The 22,145-nt window shown below is 37.5% G+C and overlaps 1 protein-coding gene and 1 long non-coding RNA gene across 19 annotated transcripts in view; one reads left to right on the forward strand and one right to left on the reverse strand.

Moving 5' to 3' along the window:
* Nucleotides 1–22,145, reverse strand: part of mocs1 (molybdenum cofactor synthesis 1) — a 269,565-nt gene that overhangs the window by 185,432 nt on the left and 61,988 nt on the right. For all 17 annotated transcript variants that reach the window (XR_012335344.1, XR_010544482.2, XR_012335342.1 and 14 more), the window contains exon 3: nucleotides 8,373–8,540. Coding sequence is in view for 12 of the 17 variants with exons in the window: in XM_073812498.1 (XP_073668599.1) it covers nucleotides 8,373–8,540 (168 nt within the window). In the remaining 5 variants the exon portion in view is untranslated. The remainder of the gene's footprint in view (nucleotides 1–8,372; nucleotides 8,541–22,145) is intronic.
* On the forward strand, nucleotides 12,759–16,237 carry LOC135778262 (uncharacterized). 2 transcript variants are annotated; one of them, XR_010544497.2, is made up of 3 exons: nucleotides 12,759–12,836; nucleotides 15,779–15,868; nucleotides 16,007–16,237. It is a non-coding gene; the product is annotated as an uncharacterized lncRNA (long non-coding RNA). The 2 variants fall into 2 exon arrangements; XR_010544498.2 differs by lacking the exon at nucleotides 12,759–12,836 and adding an exon at nucleotides 15,495–15,585.

Raw genomic sequence — 22,145 nt, forward strand, 5'->3', positions numbered from 1 at the left:
TGAGAATACAGCAAGTTTAACTTTTGTCTGGAAAATGTAAGTTTTTAGTTTTCTAGTTTGTGTGTTTTTGTTATTTTATGTAAATGAGAGGAAAAAAGAAAATGTTGTTTTATCATGTTGTTCCAAACTGTATGACCTTACTTTGTTTTTAATAAGCAGTTGTTTGAGATATACATTTTCCTTAATTTATGAAAAAAGGATGCTATGGAGGTGGCTATTATTTTGCCATATTAACATATTTTGTGTCATACAGGTTTGAGGTGAAATGAGTTTGGCTAATAATAGTTTAGATTTTGATGCAATTTATTACTCAACTCTTTAACTTGTATTCTTAGTTACTCAGTACCTGTTTTTTCACAGGATTCAGCAAAGCTAACACCAACAATAATTTTTCATGGCACTTTAAACCCCCTTGATGTGAGGAGCCAGCATCAGAATGGATGGTGTCAATATCCTAAATGAAGACGTGGAGGTAACAGAGGTATCTCTTATGTCTCTTTCAGTGTAGAATGTCCAAACCCATCATTAAACAATAAACACTAAACATTAAACATTTGCGGTAACTACAAAAGACAGTCTATAACACTTCTAAAATTGTACAACTAACATATTTGTATAAATTGTTTTGCCATTACAAACCTTACTAGTGGTAATTGGTGCGTAAATGGTTTTGTGTAAATTTGTTCATTTAACGTCTTAATTTTTGTATGGTCTATACGGAATTAGTTTTGTGTTTATTGATAATAATTATTATAGTTAACACATTTTTTTATTTCTTACACTAGTTATTTATGGGTAATATTTGTGTCATGTTTTTAGTCATTGAAATGTGTAAAATCATGCAAAAATATTTAATAGTCTACCTGTGGTCTATTAAATATTATTTATCAGTGGTGGACAGTAACGAAGTAAATGTAATTCGTTACTGTACTTAAGAAGTTTTTTCGCGTATCTGTACTTTACTCAAGTACTTTTATTTTGGGAGACTTTTACTTTTACTTTACTACATTTTAAAGTCAAATATCTTACTTTTTACTCCACTACATTTTAAAAAATTGGTCGTTCCTTTTTATTTATCAGTGGATAAAAAACGTAACTGGGCAAACTAAAGCTGCACAAAAAAAATAAGATGCACACGTGATGCGTCAAACCACCAATCAGGGTACAGCATGCGCCTCGTTTTGAACTTGTTTTGGTTGCCGCGCTGTTTCACGTAAGCTACGCGAGTCACGCGAGTGCAGCAGCCAGCCAATGCATCGTTTGGAGAATGAAACTGCATTCAAAAACAACGGAGGAGATAACTGACCCGTCACAACAACAATGGCCTTATTTACGCGAGTTTTTTTAAGTCCTTAAATAAAAGAACGAGTCCTTCGTGTCTTCTCTGCCTGCCTTGAAACTGTGCTATTTCGTTTTAAAAGAATACTCTTTCAATCTAAGGAAACGCGTAGAGGTAAGCCATTTTTATTCTGGTTATATTTTTAAATGAGCAATCTTAACAGTAGCTTGCAGAAAACTGTTAATTGTGTTGCTAAAATATATACGACGTTATCATGAATGAACTTTAAGCTATGCAGGCTGAAGCTATTTTTAGCCGTATAGTTAGCTGTTTCACTTAAGTTCATTGTATTTGAAGCTCAGTGTTCTGTTATTTTGAAATGACAATTAATCACTATCAACACTGTTGTAAAATATAAATGACATTTTGACTAGCCATGCAGTGTATGATGCTTAAACAGGCAGGTGGATTGGAGTGCTCCCTATTAACTGAGATTGTTATTAATATTTTCAAAAGTTTTGCTTCCAAAATATATAAATACATTTAATTATGTATTACAATATACATATGACATGCTAAAGCACATGAAACGTTTCTGAAATTATATTCTGTAAGGCTTGTTTTATTTGTCAAAGAAAGGGAGACTGATTTCTAGATAACGTTATGTATTTAATGTTTTGAAAACTATTGTGAACCTGTGATTAAGTCAAGTTTTTATTACACTTAAACTGATAAATTATTTAACAAATAAATCTTGAAATGAGACTTACTGCTCTGTAAATCCTGTTATTTCATTTGATGCTAAAGGAAATTTTTTGTTTTTAAGGTTTTAGGCTTATGATAATTTTAAAAGACATCAGTGTCTGATTTATTAATGTCCTTTTATTAATTGATTGGTTAGCCAAGAGAGTTATTTTCACATAATTTGAGTTTTGTGACAAAAATGATACTGCCATAATAAATCACAGTACTTTTGTACTTAAGTACATTTTGAGGCAGATACTTTTGTACTTTTACTCAAGTAAAAATTTTAAGCAAGTACTTCTACTTTTACTTGAGTAATATTTTACCCTGGGTATCTTTACTTTTACTCAAGTACACGATTTGTGTAATTCGTCCACCACTGTTATTTATTCAAAATGTAATTTTACTTTGCAGTGGTGGCTGGTGACTAGCCTGGTAGAACCATCCTCTGCTATTTTGCTTCGCTTCATAGACAGAGTCTGGCTGGGCATAATTGACAATCGTTTTCCTTCTCATGGGAGGGGCTTGTCTGAAGTTTAAAATCATTGGTCTAAACGTAAGCCAATCACATAACGTTTGGATATGATGTGCGTTATGCGCCAGCTCAGCCGCATCAAATTTCTGCTGTAAAACACACGCATGATGTGAAAACAAACCCATCGAGCGAAATACCGAAGTTAACATGGCTATGAACGACTTCTGCAGATTATGTAAAGTAAATCGGGCCAGAGCTAGTTGAACACTATCCTTACGGTGTCTTTCCACTCACGTCTAAGTGGAGGAACGCCCCTCTCTCCTCTCAAACTCTTCCACCAGACGGCCATAACCATATGTAAATTAAATCTTCCTACCTTTTTTTCTGGTTAATCAGGAACGTCACCAAAGAATGTTTGCCCACGCGTCCTCCACCATTAACTGTGAACAATGAAATTTCCTTCCATGATATCTCGATTGTTGTGCACGTCAAGCTGTGCTGCACACAGTTTCTCGCTGACGATCGATAATAGTTGATAAATTAAACTTTTCCCAAAACCTGTCGGGAGTAGGGCAACAACATTATCTCCATTCAAAATGTTTAACAAACACTTTTCTTGTTCGGGATTAAGTTGGCAAGTGCCGGTTCTCCACAACAGAGCAAATAGCTTTCTGTGCCTCCATGTCCACTACAAACTACAACCGTACATTCGGCGCTTAGCGTCTACGTCACGGCTCTCAGCCCGCCCTCTGTTCATTGATTCGCCGGTTGTTTTGAGACCTGAGGAAAACGGTTTGAATGGGAGGTATCTCAGACTGAGTACAGAAGCGTAATGAAATTTAGCGGAAGTACAAAGTCTGACGTAGTCAGGCTAGCTGGTGACTTCTCTTCCAAGGGGTAAAAATTCAAAATATATGTGTTCAGACTGTAATGTGTGTTGCTCATCATGTCAAAATATGCGTTTGTTGCGTCATGTGCATCTTGCCTCGTGTCAAAATATGTGCCTGCTGTAAAAGCGTCAAAAGGGTTTATGATTTTATGACACTCACGTTAACAAAATACTCGCAAGACACTAACTTAACGCTTAACTCTGATTACACATGAGATTTAGCGAGATCTGGCAAACGTGAGCACCTCTTTTATCATTAACCCCTTTGAAGCATTTGCAGCAGACACGCATTTTGACATGACTTGTGATGCACATAAGTTTAAATGACGCACAGAACATATACTTTGACATGATGAGCCACACATGGTGATGGGCTAAATACATGTAATGACAAGCTTTGCATCGTGTGCCCACGAAAAAGAAGTCACTGGCCAACACTGCTACTGGGTTATTCAAGCTTTCAGTAATATGTAATGTTATTGTAACATTATCCATAATATTTTCTCTGTTCTCCCAAGGTGGATCTCAAGACTTGGCCATGCTCTAGATTATAACTGTGATATAATCACTTTAAGAAAACACACACATATATTAATAATCAGACACAGTGGCTGAGTGAAAGGAATGGTCAGGCTGTTTTGAGTCATGGCACCAGTCTGAGTGAAGGGGTCCCTGTTCTGCTGGCACCCAAACATAAAGAGCAACCTGTTACCATTAGACAGAAATCATGGAGAACCTCATAGCCAAACAGCTGATGTCCTTCGATCTCTGATTATTTATCATGACATAGTTGATGTCTGGAGAGAGGCTTTTCCTCAGGTTAGACAATACACCTGGTTAAAGATAAACTCAAATATGGTGTCTGGAGCTAGGCTGGACAGGATTTATGTACAGAGAAGCACAAGGGGAAAATTTTATAATAGTTGTATTTTTCCTACCGCTTTATCAGATGACCATTTCATTTCTATTGATATCACCCACTACAGAGAGCACTTTTAAGTATTCCTATTGGGAATTTAACAGCAGATTATTACAAGATCTTAACTTTGTGCACTCTTTTACTCACTTCTGGGAGATCTGGGGCCTCATTTATCAAGCGTGTGTACGAACAGAAGTATGGAATTGATCAAATTGCATTTATACGTAGAAATGTGTGTAAATATACGCATACCTCGGAGCATGCTTACGCACAGAATCTAGTGGTAGAATAGCGATACTACACAGGATAATCCCCAGTGGTTAAAGAAGTGTGTATTTATTATCCACAAGCAGGTGGCAGTGGCCTAGTGGTTCATGTAGGTTGTCTACAAACCGGAAGGTTGGTGGTTCAATCCCCGGCTCCACCGGACCAAGTGTCGAGGTGTCCTTGAGCAAGACACCTAACCCCAGCTGCTCCTGACGAGCTGGCTGGCGCCTTGCATGGCTGACACCGCCGTTGGTGTATGAATGTGTGAGTGAATGGGTGAATGTGAGGCTAATTGTAAAGCGCTTTGGATGGCCATAGGTCTGTTAAAAGCGCTATATAAATGCAGTCCATTTACCATTAAAAATTATTTGTTAATAAAGTAACCGCAAACCAGTGTTGAAGTTAATGATTTATATAAATAAAAGCTCCATCAAATGCTTGGCACAGTGCAATGGCTTATCTTGCATTATTGGAAGACTTGGCAAATCATCAATTCCGCCGGGAGCGCGTTTTCAAAAATTGCGCCGATGATGCTGGTTATATGCGGCTATTCCAAGGTGGAAAGTTCTGCCATTGTCTGTACTCCTCCAGTTGCACTGATTTCACGTCGGTGTGCTGTGATGCATTTTTTTTGGGGGGGGCTGATAATTTAAATGTCAAACCACTTTTTATTTCTAGAAGTGTTCCCAATGGAATTAAACACACTGGTAACATGTTCCCTTGCAGATTTGTTCCCTTTTGTTAGTCATTTCTCCCGCACTAAGTGAACCAAACAGGATGTGTTATTAGGATTTAACCTCAACCACCAGTATTTCAATTTCTGTTTCTGTAAAGTTCCTCTTTTTCGCTCTCTTTGCCACTATTGCGTTGAGGGAAAAAGCACAACCACGTGACTTATAACGGGAGGTGTTGTCACCATATATGGTTCATTGGAGGCGTTTCGGAATGCAAATGACCATGAACGTGCACAAGCATGGTGCTTAAGAACAAATGGGTAAATTCCGATTATTTTGTACTTACGCACATACTAAATTTCATTCGTAGGCAGAAATATAGAACATTTTCTACGCAATGTTGATAAGAGAGAGAGAAGCCCACAGTACAAGTCCCTGAGCCAATGGTGGGACATTGGCAAAGTCCAAATAAAGCTGTTTTGTCAAAACTATTCTGCTTACAACAAACATATTTTGGATTATAAAATGGCACAACTTGAACTGGAGATTCTACATCTTGACATTGAGGCGGACACTGTGGATACTGCTGAGGCTCTAGAATGAAATAAGCTCCTTTTGCAGACTCTGGTGGAGGAAAGAGCGCATGAAACACTTATTCGTGCTAGATTTTTGACCTTTCAATAGTATGGATGCACCAACATCCTTTTTCTTCAACCTGGAAAGGAAAACGGTGGATAAGAAAATGTTAAGCCGTTTAAAACTACCGGAGGGAGTAGAGTCACTGAGGCTCATGACATCATTGTCTTTTTACGAGGATCTTTACAAAGCTGAACCTTGTGATGGGGAAATGGCTGACTTCCTTTTGCAGGACTTACCCCAGCTTTCAAAGGAAGGAAGTCAAAGCTCGATAGACTGTTGTTTTAGATGAACTGTCTTTGGCTGTTCAAGAACTGACTGCCGGTAAAGCTCCAGGTTTGGATGGGCTAAATGCTGAATTTTATAAACAATTTTGGCCAGTTATTGGAAAAGACTTCTTTTTGGTTTTTAATGAGAGCATTAAGAGAGGTACCTTACCAGTGAGTCTACGGAGGGCTGTGATTTCCCTACTACCTAAAAAGGGTGATCTTGAAGACATCAGATGCTGGCGCCCGGTTTTGTTACTTGGCATGGACTACAAAATACTGTCTAAGGTTCTAACCAATAGAATGAAACTTTAAATTTCTTCAGTGATCCATATGGATTAGTCATACTGTATTTCAGAAAGGACTATTTTTGATAATTTTTTATATACAGGACTTAATTTCCTTTGCCAGGGTGCATAACCTTGACAATGGGTTTATCTCCTCGGACCAGGGAAAAGTCTTTGATCATGTTGATCATGATTTCCTTTTTAAATGTCTAGAGGCTTTTGGTTTTGGCTCTTCTTTTATATCATATGTCAAACTGCTGTATACAGATATATTTAGTATGATGGATAGTGCAACAAATGCATACAGGGTGTCAGACTCAAGGTTTGCCCCATTTAATGCAAATTCAGACACTCTTATTAAAATATTTTGGGTCAACCTCAGGCACAGCTTCAAAGCTGAAACTTATCAAATCCTATCAGAAGTCCAGCATGTCATTGAAACACACCAGTGTCTATGCTGTCATTAGTATTAAACTATATATAATGTTGCCCAACCCCCACATAACAAATCCCAATTTAACCCCTGGTGTTAATACAAGTTATTTTTAACATATATTTCACCAGTATCCACAAAAGCACTGATGGTAACCATGATAAGCTAGGTTAAAAATATATTAAGATATGGTCCTTTATATACAGAGCCCCTAAGGGGACATGAAGCAAAAAATAAAGTTTAGTTTCGTGTGCGCACGTGCAACTACCGCATGCACGCGCAAAAGTTTTATGTGAGCAGCAAAACTCAACTTAAAAAGAAATCTGCACATGAAGGTTTCTCGTGAGCACATGAAAGTTGTAAGTGAGTACATGAAACTAAACTTTAGATTTTTTACTCCAATGTCACCTTGGGGCTCGGTATTTATATGATTGTAGGTTAAATAAAATAGGTTTTGGCTATTTTATATTGATGTAAAAAATATTTGAAAGGGACAATGAACACAACATACCATCGGCATCTGACACACAGGGTACTGTTGTTTTAAGCTCTCTTCTCTCTTTTAATGTCTGAGCTCCATTTCTTTCTTAACCCTCTCTCTTCCACCTCTTTACTCACTTCATGGTAAATTTCTTCAGTCTTTTCACTTCTTTCTAGCTCTGTCATTCATTTCTATATTTATTTCTTCCACCACCCCATTTCCTCTTCTGCCCTTCACATCATCTTTTGTACAGATTATTTTTGTTTGAAAAACTCTTGAAGACAGCCTCTCTTTTGACCCAGTATCCTGAAAAATGTGACAAGCATAAGGTTTTTTCTTTCTAGCTTTCTAAACATACACTACACTGAAAAGTTTTTCACCATTTAATGAATACAAAAAACCCATTAATTATACCAACTGAGCGATTTCATATGAACGTATGGAATATTTTGATTACTGCACTAACAAGACATGGAGTGCTAACTCTAAAAAGAACTGCTTCCACAAACCAGCTGTTCAGTTGTCATAACTAGCAAGCAACTATCCTAGGCAATATTACAATATTATTTTTAATATTATTTTTTAATATTACAATAATATTTCAACATTCATATTTGAAGGAGCAGGCGGATACAAATGCTTTGATTCAAAGCGTCAGACCTAGTCATGTGTTTGTGATAAGCGATTAGGCTGGTTACATATAATGTGTTTGATTCACTACAATGAAGCAATTTACAAGAGTCGTTTGTTCAGATTACGGAGTAATAGAAAGACACGTTTCTTATCATAATTTATGGGTACATGTTCTTTTTTTATTATCACATTAAAGCATCACTGCTGTAAATTGGTTAAGGAAACTAATTAAATTAATATTTTATACATTGGTACAGGTACGTCTACAGGTACATCTGCCTGTGAATGTTTGATATATGTGACATATATGCCCATAAACCTACAGTGCATGTACATGTCTAGTGTTTAACAAAGATTCACCATGGCATGTAAAAAAAATTAAAGATTACCTATAATATCCAAAATATCTTGCCGAATGAGGGGTTCTCCTCCAGTCAAGCGTATCTTGTTCACCCCCTCTAGCACAAAAAGTCTGGCTAATGTCAGCACCTCCACTGGTGTTAAAAGCTCAGAGCGTGGTGTGAGTTTAACTCCCTCCTCAGGCATACAGTACTGACCTAGGGGTTGGAAAAAACATCATTCAACATTAATTCCTATCTTCAACAAAAAGCTAGTAAAAACCTGTCAGATCTGTAGCTAAAAAAAACATTGCATGAAATATGTTTAACCTTAAGCTTTATTGAACACACAATACTAATGATTCTGAACACACCTATGGATATACAGTGAGGAAAATAAGTATTTGAACACCCTGCTATTTTGCAAGTTCTCCCACTTAGAAATCATGGAGGGGTTTGAAATTGTCATCATAGGAGCATGTCCACTGTGAGAGACATAATTATTGTTTTTTTAAATCCAGAAATCACAATGAGTTTTAACTATTTATTTGTATGTATACAGCTGCAAATAAGTATAAAGCTAAAGGAGGAGGGCTGCCTGACCGATGCTGACTTGGCCGTCATGCTGTAAGAGTAGTAAGTACTGAAGTAATTTGGTTTCTGCCTGAATATGTTACGGAAGCTATCTGGTCCTCAATTTATCTTCATGAATCTATTAATGCTAGAAGAGGAGCGAATTATCAATCTGGTAGATAGTAAACGTTAAAGGATAATTCCGGTATTTAACACTTTGAGACTCATTTCTGGTTTGTTTTGGATGAACTACAGTGATGGACACAGAAATTTTGACAATGGGTCGTGCCTTGAGTTTTTGACTCATTTAGAAGCGTCTCTTGACTGCTTTAGAATGGAAGTCAATGGCCATGCACAAACATGTCATTAAAACAACACTTAACATTCATTTTCAAAACTGTGCTACTCACCGAGTGGTTCGTGGTGTTCGTTGATGATTAAAAACAAGTTGTGTAGCGAAATACAGTTTCTGTCGTGTTTTATTTGGCATTTTGTAAAATTCCATTGACTTTTCTTGGAAGACTCATTGCTCGCTGATATATCACTCCGCCGCCGGGAAACAGAAATGGGTCTGTTTATATGTGGTTGTAGTTTTTTCGATCAATTTCTCTTTTTCCTCAATTTTTCCCATATTTGTAGGGCTGGACCAGAATATTCAAATATTTGTTACCTGGGTTGACATTCGATTTTCAGTTTTGAGATTCGAATATATATATAAATATACAGCTTTAATGCAGAGCTTTTGCCAAGCAGGAAGTGCGCTTCACGCCCCCGCACGATAGGTGGCGCAGAGAGACCAACATCCATTGCCAACAGCCACCAAACGCCACCAGTGGAAGAGATCGCCTCGAATGGAAAGCGCGCTTCCTGCTTTGGCATTCATGCTTATAGTGTTGTAAATAACGTTCGGTTTCTTGCAAAAACTGATTGATTTGCTTCACAAGACTTCCATATGTCACACAGAGTTATGGGGGATTACTGTTGTATTGGATATATATGCTTTAGCTCTTAAAGCAACACTATGTAGTTTTTTTTACCTTTAAATAATGTCTCTAAAATTATTTCAGTGATAGAACAAGTTTTAACTGGACAAATTGTACTGTTGTTGCAACCTAAGCAGCCTCCTAGCTGCTACAAGCACACTCTGAAAGTGGCGGTGGAGGGTAGAGCACACAGCCCCGCCCCTCCCCCTGCCTGCAGAAGAGTGTCTGATACCAGGCACTGTTGCGCTTTTCAACCACATGGGGGAGCTGTAAGTCATTTTTACATGGAAACTACATAGTGTTGCTTTAAAGTGTGCGGATCGGTTGACTTGCATGACGGAGCACTGGGGTTTCTGCAAAATATCTTCTTTATTGTTCTGCTGATGAAAAAAACATATTGGATATTGTAAGTGTTATAAATATACTTGATTTTGAAAGTATGCTACCGTTTTATAACAGTTTGTTGAACTTCGTTCATTTATTTTCGTTGTTTTATTTAAATAGCCTACCCTTTACGTTGTCAGTAATTACTGTGCTACTTATTTCTGATACGGGAATGTTTGTTTGTTAGAAAAATGTTAGGCTACCTTATTAAAAGTATTGCTCTTGTGTTTTGTTTCACTAATGCTGTTCACGCAGGACGCGTGACAGGCACGCCGCTTCCGGCTTGCGCTGTTCTGTAGTATTTTTAAAGTTTATTAATTCTAAACGTGTCGCATGTCCATATTGCACGAAAAAAAGGCACTACACTCCTTAGGTCCGCAGCAACACATCCGCCACATAATAAAACTGTAGACAGACACACACAGAGATTCCTGCCTTTATTAAAGAGAAAAATATGTTCAGCCCCTCCTTCCGAAGCTTCAAGTATTCAATTTGATTTCTACTAGAGCTTCGAAGCTCAAAAAATGTTATTAGGAACAGCCCTACATATTTGATGGCTCAGTGACCAGCTTTAGGTTTGAAGTTGAGCTCGATTGTGACTGTCTATACGCTAGACACCGAGCGTACTTGTATGGCTGTTGTGGTTGTCGCCATCAAGTGGTCAGGAGTGTGCTAACGCTTCAGACTCAAATATAGAGCGGAAGTATATACGCGGTTGTGAGGTATCTGAAAAAATAGTTCCACTATAGCAAATAACACGGATTGAAATCATAAATTGCGCCAATATATTCGTTTTTAATCATCAACGAACACCACGAACCACTCGGTGAGTAGTACAGTTTTGAAAATGAACGTTAAGTGTTGTTTTAATGACATGTTTGTGCATGGTCATTGACTTCCATTCTGAAGCAGTCAAGAGACGCTTCTAAACGAGTCAAAAACTCAAGACACGACACATTGTCAACATTTCTGTGTCCATCACTGAGTCTCATTTCTGGTTTGTTTTGGATGAACTACAAAGTGTTAAATACCGGAATTATCCTTTAACATGCTACTTATTGATGGCTATCATGCTATCGCTAGTTATCGGTAGCATTCTTGTTCTGATTTGAGAATTGCAATCGATGACATGCAAATCGCAAATGTTTGATCTAAAATGGTTAGTCCACTAAAGATGTAGAAAGTTTGAAAGGAGGAAGATTAGTAATTAGGGCCCAAGCACCGAGGAACAGGCCAGAATTGCCTGCACCGAAAGGTGTGAAGCCCTATGGTTTTTGCTCAAATTTTTTAACACTCTTGGGCATTTTGGGTGCCTAAATATGCTCGAAAACTCTTGAAATTTGGCACAGACATCAAAGTCGTCCGTCATTCAGACAGGGCAAAGGCTGGAACATGGGCGTGGCAGAGGGGCTCTGTAGCGCCCTCTGTAATGCAAAAACAAACATTACTGCACAGATCGGGCAAACATGTACGAACGTACGAAAGTTGGTACGCATATAGATATCATTGACCCGAACAACTTTCACCCTCACACCTTTTGCACAACACAACAGGAAGTCATCATTTTGGATCGTTTAAAAAATGCATGCAGAGAACTTTTAAATACTCCTCCTAGAGGATTCATGCATTTGACACCAAACGTGGTGATCATGATGTCGAGACATTGGACTTGCTAAATTGGGAAGGGATTTTTGATATCTGGAACGGTTCTGCCATGGCGAGGCGACAAATTTATGGCGAAATCAGAGAAACAGGAAGTGTCTAATATCTAAGGCATAAAATGTCTTATTGTGATGACAAGCGGGGTGTATGTTTGGTCAAATATTCCGATCATATCGATGTGCCTATTGTGACTCCCGGGTATAGCGCCATCACCAGGCGCCAGGAAGTGTGTCCAGGGGCGGATCTAGAAAATTATTTAAGGGGTGGCAAAGGGGTTGGCATGAGAACTACAGGGGTGGCAATGAAGTAAGCATCCTTGCATGGTTGTCATGGATCCAAGAAATTATATACTGTATATACTATATTCGGGGTATACACTGGACCTCAAATTTTTTATAACATAAAAAAACTCAACAACAAATGTTCATATAAGTTCCTTTAGCATCTCTACTGTAGCACCCTTTGTCTTTATTCTAAGTTAATACATACATCTTACCAATACCTAAAAACACTGACTGTAACCATGATGAGGAAGGTTGAACACAATGGTATAAACACTGTAAAAAGTGATTCTGAGTTTTAGTCAGGTGGACAAGTAAAATCATGTCCTGTCAACTTGCAGTGTCTCACTACGCAGAAGGATGAGTTATAACAACCTCAACTTGAAGGGAAATTGAAAACTTAAAATAAGGTGTTCATATAACAACAAAACATAGGTTCTTTAAATTTTTTTGCCTCATGCGCATGTGCCAGAATCTCTACGTCATAATGACGTACTACTTTAACGAATTTGAACAAGAGGCGCCATCGCCATTTTCTGCACGAGAGGACGAGATCACTACAGGAGTTGCTGATTGGAGAAAAAAGACGACGAAGGAGCTCTTATTTGAACGACTACAGATGGATTTTTATAGTAAGTATACCCCGATTTGTTTCTTGTTTCTTTCTTTCATGTAAAAAGAATAGGCTTGTTTCGTTTGCGTATTAATTTAAGACAACTTGATTGGTAAGTTAACGTTAATCAGGAGCCACACACACAGTGTTAGACACCGAGCTGTTGTCGAGACGTGAGCAGAAAGAGAAGTCGTCTTGACTAGTGTAAGTTAATGTTGGTAAATAGATAAAAACGTGTACAGTTACTTTTTAGCATGTTAATTGGTGTAAAATGGCCCAAAATAGCTTTTTCGCATGGTTTAAAGTTTTCAGGCACCGTGCCGGATCTCCGGCGTGCGGCGTTGGCTGCGAATTAAAAAAATATATATAACGTTGATATATTAATATCATTTCGCGTTCATGCGTTCACCCACAAATAGTATGACAGGAACACATATTTTACTCTCAACCAAACTAAACTAGCCAATCAGAAGTAGAATGGGGCGGGTCTTTAAAGTGTGGTTGAGAGATCCAGCTGCAGATACCGTGCGGAGACCGGAGATGTCACGTAGCAAGGAATCCGCAGGATGGAAAGTAAGTTTATAAAGAACAGGAAAGATATGACCTAATTGATAAAGCACTTAAATAAGTGGCGCTGGGCATGGATAGAAGGAAAAGGCAGAGCCAGGCAGCATTTTAGAAGAAATTAAGAGAAGCAGGTGCTTGCATTTCAAATGCTGTCTCACGATATCAATATAAAGTTGCATTTGTGTCAAAACGTTTTGCTTGCATTATAATATTCTCTATGCGCATGCGTTAACGCGCGCATCCACATGAATCAGATCCCACATAATCCTGACAAAAACACACATTCGCTGATGGTTTGTGAATCTAATTTGCGTGTTTGCGTTAACGCATGCGATTACAGAATAGTATAATGACACACTCGTAGATCTTGTTTGCCTGCATGTGTGTGTGAAACGCGTAGCTCTTGACTGTTATGCTTTGCCAAAAGATTAATGCAAAAAACAAATTGACTTGACTAAATTCCTGGGTGTCTGAAAAGGCAAAGTCACATCATCATTTGAATGATAAACTTTAACGTTGCAGTATCCACTTCAAATTTAGGGTGCTAAGGTTGCTTGATGTTCAGTGATAAATAATAAATCTTTATTAAATGCTACCACTTATTATTCTATAAACATGTTTTGACCAATGGTGAATCTCATTTGTGTGCCCTATTATTACCATGCATATATGCAACCAAAGATTTTTAAATTCCTCATAGATCTATGTCACTTATTTTTACTCTTAAAGTGCACTACATTGATGTAATTACCTTTAATTGCACAAAGTGACTGAATTTGTTCTGTCTGATCATGGTTTACTTTGTGGCATATAGCCCAAACGCGATTGTTCCCGGTGACCCCGCAGCGTTGGTCTGGTTTCAAACTCAAATGGATTCGATTTCGATCGAACCCTGGTGCGTTATTATGATAGAAAACAACACTGGTCAATATATAGCTTTTTTATTAATTCGGTGCTGTGTGTGTGTGTGTGTGTGTGTGTGTGTGTGTGTGTGTGTTTGTGTGTGTCATATAATGTGGGCTTCTGCTGCTTGCAAATTAACTCTTTTAAGGAGACAGTGGATTTTTAGATTTGTTGTCCTGGTTCCACATGCTATGCACAAACACACTGAAGGCTCATTCTCACTCGTATCCAAGGTAAATCATCAACACTATCATCCCTTACATGTATTATATTTAACTAAATGCATCATAATAAGCTAACTTATGGGCAGGTCACATTTCTTCCTGAAACACTGCACATCCGAGTCCACATGACAGTGTCACAGTATGATTTTGTCATGTGGACTTGGGTGTGCACTGGGGTACCGAAGCCAAGACTACCTGGAGGAAGTGGTCTTTGTTCGGTTGCACTCAAACCGTGCCGCGTGCGCACTTGTTCAGGAAGTAATGTGACCTGCGCATGCGTTTTAGCTTATTATGATGTATTTAGTTAAATATAATACATGTAAGGGATGATAGTGTTGATGATTTACCTTGGATATGAGCGATAGTGAGCCTTCAGTGTGTTCGCGCATAGCGTGTGGAATCTGTTTTCTATTATGCTTCATGCACGTTTGTGATAACGTAATAACGCACCAGGGTTTGACAGAAATCAGTTGAGTGTGAAATCAGACCAACGCTGCCGGGGTCGGGAACAATAGACCTTTCTCACAACTTCCGTATTTATGACCGGAAATACGCAATCGTCGCGGAAATTTACTTCCTCCGCAGTCAAGGCAATGTAAAAAGCCGTATCTGTTCCATCAATTCCCTGTTGATGGTGAAGTTAGACAGAAGTGGATTCAGGCTATTCGGCGAGACTTATAATGTGTCGTTTTAGTTAACAGTTCAGTAACAGTTAGACTCGCTCTCTACTTACCAAGAAATTTATGGTCAAATTCTTCATGGAAAAAGTTTTCCTCCATTAGTCGTGTCACATCAGCAAATGTAATATTTGGCAAATCCGTTAACTAAGTTGTGTAGACTTTTTGATCCATTTTAAACTCGCCCGGGTTTATGTTTTTCTAGTGTGTTGACGCTTGACAGGAACTCCGCTTACACGACGATTACGTATTTCCGGTTACTGTGAGAGGTCTATCGGGCTAGGAGTTCAGATCACAGCAAACGAGCCCAGTGTGAACCACCCTTAGACACTCCTGGTTTAAGTGACATCAGCTGGTTACATCTACTATTAAATCTTATTTTGGTGCTGAACAAAAGGTAACAAATAACTGTTGTTGTTGTACCACATCACTGGTAAATTATTTACAACAAAAGCATGCAAAAAGTGTACATATTTGAAATTAATGTTTTTATTTTTCAAGACAGAGGGAGGGGGTGAAAGGCTAAATTAAAAGAAAAACAAAGGATTGAACCAATAAAGGAGGTACTTTAACCATCATATATTTTACAGACAACAAACCAAAGGATGAGGACTGCAGCATTGCTTGGGCTGCCGTGATACATGCGAGAGACTCCTTCTAAATTCATGAAGATATGCGAGGTATGCTGAAACCTTTAAGGCAAAACCAGGGAATATTGAACATTAGATCTCTTAATTTGTAGGGGTCTGGGGACTTTAAATTGTTTGTGAAATTGGTTATAAGTGATAGTACCTTAATTTTGTTTTCATTCTACAAAGCCCAGTGACCCTGAAAAGGATGTGATCAAGGGCGTGGTGATCGGAGTCCTAGTGGTTGTGGAAAATGTGATGGAGCCTCTCCCAGAATTCTACAATGACGTTGCCCTGGTGATTGAGGAAGAAGTGGTGATGCGTCACCTGAGTGACATACCTAATGCTTTTCTGAACCTGATGGGCCTGGTGTACGCATTAAACATTGACTTTCCAAAGGAATTAAAATTCACTTTTGAAGTGATACAATTGGAGTGGGATCACCCTCTTGCACCGCAAGAGTTCACTCTTTGAAGAGCAAGTTGCTGAGATAAGAAACTCTTTTCTTCTCCTTGCTACTATAAGCACTTACACTGTTTTAAAGTTTAAGACCATTGTTATTTTAGATATTATTGTTTTAAAGGGATACTCCATCGTTTTGTCATATTAAACTGTTATTACCTTAAAGCAATAGTTCACTTTGAAATTAAGTTTTGATATGTTTTAGCTTACCTCAAGGGCATCCAAGATGTAGGTGTCTTTGTTTCCGTGGTAGCTTCACTTTTGATGTTTTTAGGTCAAACCGTTCTTGTCTGTCAGTCATATAATGCAGGTCTATGAGGTAAACATTACCTCAAAGAGCATTCACAGAGAAGTCCAAATTAAGCAACTGTCCATCGTAAGTACACATTGATGGCCTTAGACACGAAACCAGCGGTTTGTGTGAGAAAACGAACACTATTTATATTGTTTTTGCCCCTTGTACACAACCACATCTGTGCTTAGTCTGCGCATGCGCCGGAAGTGATCTCTCGCACGTGTACGTCACTCATTGTTTACACAGAACAGAGATTGTAGGTAAGACAGTTAATAGAAATTGTACTGATTTGCGCTTATCCGGGATGTTTAAACCGACGTGAAAGAAAACGATTACGTATGCTCGCGCAAACTCATCCAGGAGATCTCTTCCGGCGCATGTGCAGACTAAGCACAGACATAGTTGTGTACAAGGGGCAAAAACAATATAAATAGTGTTCGTTTTCTCACACAAACCGCTCGTTTCGTGTCTTAGGCCATTAATGTGTACTTATGATGGACAGTTGTTTAATTTGGACTTCTCTGTGCATGCTCTTTGAAGTAACATTTAGTAAGTGACCATAGACCTGCATTATATGACTGACAGACAACAACGGTTTGACCTAAAAATATCAAAAGTAAAAGTACGGCGGAAACCAAGACACCTACATCTTGGATGCCCCTGAGGTAAGCTAAAACATATCAAAATTTAATTTCAAAGTGAACTGTCCTTTTAACTAATAAGAGTCAATACATACCTCTATCATCTTAGTGCGTGCACTAAGGAACTGTGGCGTGTGGTGACACTTTGATAGCACTTAGCTTAGCCCAGTTCATTCAATGGTACCAAACAGAGATAAAGTTAGAAATGATCAAACACATCAACGTTTTCCCTATGTAATACGAGTAGATATACGATCAAATATGGTGGAACAAAATAAAATGTGGCGCTTTTAAAAGTGGGTTTAAAAGGGTAACTATAATCATTATGAGAGGGAGAAGGGGAGCAGATTTTTCAGGCGAGTCGAAGTACTCCCAAAAGTGCTATTCCACCATACAATATAGTTACCCTTTTTAACCCACTTTTAAAAGCACCATGTTTTATTTTGTGCCACCATATTTAATCGTATAAATACTCGTATTAAATAGGGAAAACAATGTGTTTGGTCATTTCTAACTTTATCTCTGTTTGGTAGGCCTACCATTGAATGAACTGGGCTAAGCTAAGTGCTATCAAAGTGTCACCACACGCCACAGTTCTTAAGTGCACGCACTAAGATGATAGAGGTATACATTGACTCTTCTTAGTTAAAGTAATAACATAGTTTAATATGACAAAACGATGGTGTATCGCTTTAAGTGTAACATTGGTATTCTTAAAAAAAATTTAAACAGACTGTTCACTTGTTACCTTGTTCTGCTTCCTCTTTCCTTGTCATGTTTGTCATTTGATTGGGAATTAAAGACACTGTTTTATTTGAAGTTGTTAAACACAGGAACAACTGTACATGAATAATTCACTATAAGCTGTTAGGAAAATATCTGATAATGACAAGGAGTTATTTGTACTATTTTGGCTCTTAAATGGTTCTGTGCATAGTAGGGCTGCACGATAAATCGCATGCAATACCATGCACATCTCGTCGGTTCCTGGATTAGTAGTAAATCGCCATCAGCTGCTTTCAGATGGAGCGGCATTTACTACACAGAGCCGTAGTTCACTGACAATCTGGGCCATATCGCAGGCGATACGTCCGCGATAATAAATGCGAAATTGCCCCAAATGTCAGTGAACGGCTCTGTGTAGTAAATGCCGCTCCATCTGAAAGCAGCGGATGGCGATTTACTACTAATCAAGGAACCGGCATTACTTACAAGATGCGCGTGACAATCACATGCGATTTATTGTGCAGCCCTAGTGCATAGAGAAGTTTGCACGTGTTTTTGTGAGGTTTATATTTTAACATTGGTATTATAGAATTTTTTTTAAACTGTGTTCTTGTTACCTTGTCCTGCTTCTCTTTCCTTGTCATGTCTGACATTTGATTGGGAATTGAAGACTTTTATTTGAAGTTGTTAAACACAGCTTATAGTGAATTCTTCATGTACAGTTGTTCCTGCAATGAAAATATCTGATACTATTCTCTAAGAATGCGTCTGTGCATAAAGAAGTTTGCATGTGCTTATGTGAGCTGAATATATGTGAGTGTTTTTCGTGTAATGTTTTCATATCTTTGCAAGGAAAAATAAATGCTGAGAGTTTCAATTTTGCAGTTGTGTTGATTTCATTTAAAAAAAATCTGGTTTCAGGCAGATATCTAGAACTTCTTGTCAAAGAAAACAATGAAGTCTAATAAACTCAAAAAGTTAAGTTGTGATGTTGAGGGAAAACTCACTATTTTATGTCAATTAGACTTTGTTAATGGTTGTGAAAACATGAAAAATTAAGTTAAACCAATATGTTTTTAAGTTTACTTAACAAAAAAATCTAATTGCTTATTAATTGATATGGTACGTTGGCCCAATTTACTGCAAGTTATTTCAACAAATACATATAAGTTGAGTTAACTTAACTCCTAATGTTGGCTAAACTTAACTGAGTCAATGCAATAAGATGACTTGACCAAGTCAAGTTGGGTCAACAAATCATTTTTTACAGTGAAGACTGTTATATAAATAAAATAGGTTTGCCTACACTGTAAAAAGTCATTCTGCAGGCTTGTAGATTTGATGAAATTGAATATGTAAACTTTATTTAATAAAATTAATTACATGTAGTTTGGTAATTTTTTTTGTGTTAAAATTCTTTAAAAATGACTGGAATAAAAACAACTTTTGTTTTTGTAAAGGATCTAGCTATTCTTATTGTGTATCTGCGAATGTAGCGAATACTGAATAAATCCAACGTAATACAAATGAGCTGTTTTAAATTAAAAACCATTTCAGGTTGATACAGGTTGTGTGTGCTGAGCAGACGGATTTAGGAAATATTTCTGTTATTGTGCCAAAATTAAAAGTTTTGAAAGCATTTCAATCGAGAATGTATGTTTTTTAAACAAGAATCTGCAGTAGGTTCATAAAGATATCGCCTATTTAAACATTTCCTTGGCGATGGGAGCTCCAGATAATCAGCGGGGGCTCAGCGCTCATATATACCGGACAACGGCGCCTCACCTCGGCCAGTCTTGCTGAAAATCACCGGTGGCTGTGACGTCAATGTAGTGTTTCAACTGTGGATAAAATTCATTTCGGGTAAATTTAACGGGCAATCTTTGGTCTTAAAAGTCTAGTGTTTCTTTGTATAATTTGTTTGTAATTTGTAAATATTAATTACAATAAGGATTAATATGAACTGGGTTTGGACGTAACTTCAGGAGGTTGCATATCTAGGATGCATTCGTCATCAAGACTGTCTTATTTCAGAATATTAACAAGTTGACTTTTATTCTTAGTTCATCGTAAATTGTTGTAATATGCGCATGACTTGCGAATGTAATACTTAGTTAACTTAAACAAACCAGGCATAATGGCGTATGCAGTCTGCATGTGACCTCCGCTGTCTACACCCTTCGGATTCAGAAACGGCCTGCGATTGGTGGTCCAGCTGTAACTCATTTTGAATGACAGAAAAACTGACCAATCATACTGTTCCTCTGAATGGGTGGGTTCTCCTATCACGAACTTTCATATATGTATGTATCTAACAAATTCTGCTCGCTCGGTTCGTGTTTAAAGATAAATGTGACTTTACTGCGTGACTTTACTTTTGTGTTAATTATATCCACAAAGTATTCAAATAAATTGGTAATGTAAAACTATTCTCCGCTGTAAATTAATTGTGTGCTCAATTGTGACGCCCTCTGTTGAATTTTCCCGCGGAAACATGAACCATTGCTGACTGAATTGTTTGACAAAGGCCCCTTTTACTGGAGTTTTCTGCTGCCCACCGAAACGGGGAAATATAACATTATTCATTTAATTCCACAAAAGGTGAGGAAGATATTAAATGTATAAGTTATCTTTTTAAAATGTTTAAGCTTTCTACATAATGTAAATTGAACATTTATTATTATTATTATTATTATTATTAATTTCGCGACCTATTATCTAAATTGTGTGTTCATGAAGGCCTGTACTGCAGTTTCCTGCAGGCAACGTGAAACATTGCTGAGGGAGAACTTTATTCACAACAAAAGGTGAGGAATATTATTAAATAAATATATTGTACATATTATATTGTGTATATAGTGTATGTGTTTGTATATACATATGTAACTTGGTTAACAAATAAATATGTGACTGTATCCTATCGTGTTATTTGTATTTTCCAATGAGATTATATTAACAGTTTTCGATATTACTGCACATTTCAAACATACATAATTAGCCACAAACTCCATTGCACATATCTTCCAGTTTTCTTTAAAACATTTTAATATACAAGTTTAATGTGTGGATTATTTCAATATTCAAGCTGTATGAATTTATAAAGGTTTTAAGACATAATTGCTGTTTAATGTTGCAGGATAATTAAGAAGAGGCGGGACTTGGGCAGCTTGTGATGGCTGTACTTGTAAAGACTGGATCTTCTAGGAGTGGCAGCCCAAGGGATGCTGGAATTGTTATCGAGGCCTTAAAGATGTTCCCAGGGCATGCTTTATCCTCCTTGGATTGGATCTATGCATTGTATCTCCAGTATCCCTGGCATCTTTTCAGGTGTTTCAGAAACTTTTCTTGGAGCTGGAATCTTTAAAGTGTAACTAAACCCCTGTTCAGAGCCTGAATCCACCCACTGGCAATATTTGAAAAATGCGAGAAAAGTGGGCAGATCCCTACGGAGATAGAGGGGACGAACTAAGCTCATACCAAGTGTGTGGTGAGATCGTTACAAGGGCGTGGTGAGCTTGAACCTGCTTACGTCATGAGTTATTTTTTGGACCCAACATCCAAAAGGAAAATTCAACTGCAATAGCCACCGTTCAACCTGAAGAGGGCAGCACTCAGACGTTTTTACACCATATATTGTAGTATTGAAACACTTTATATCCAAATGTCAAAAAACTTACTAAAATCAATGAACAGCACTAATAAAGCATCATTCTTATAGATCATTAACTAAAAAAAGTTGGTTTAGGGTTTAGTTACTCTTTAAGTTTATAAACTGATTATAGTACAGTAAGTCTAAACTACTGTCTGATTTTCTGGGTGTGAATCAATGTAACAGAACGCAAACATGGAACCTTTCGTCGGGAAATGTGGACGGTTTTCTTTAAATACTGTAAAATACTTTTTGAAGTTTACACTGTTACAAATACACCATTAAAAATGAGAAGCTTTCATGTTCTTTTGACTGCAATAAAATAAGAATTGATTAATCTTTGTCTGTCATTCTGAAATCAGATATAATACTCATTATTTACTAATAGTAATATTAATGGATACATTTTAAATCATGATGTTAAATTAAAATAGTATAATTGAATAGTATTTATTGTATAGTGCTAGGTCTTTGTCCTGTATACCCAATATTTTGTTTAAATTTAAATTAATTTCTAATTGCAAATTGCAGTTAACCTTTTTGAATGGGTTACTA

The sequence above is a fragment of the Paramisgurnus dabryanus genome, chromosome 17 (assembly GCF_030506205.2).
Source record: "Paramisgurnus dabryanus chromosome 17, PD_genome_1.1, whole genome shotgun sequence".
Taxonomy (NCBI): Eukaryota; Metazoa; Chordata; class Actinopteri; order Cypriniformes; family Cobitidae; genus Paramisgurnus; species Paramisgurnus dabryanus.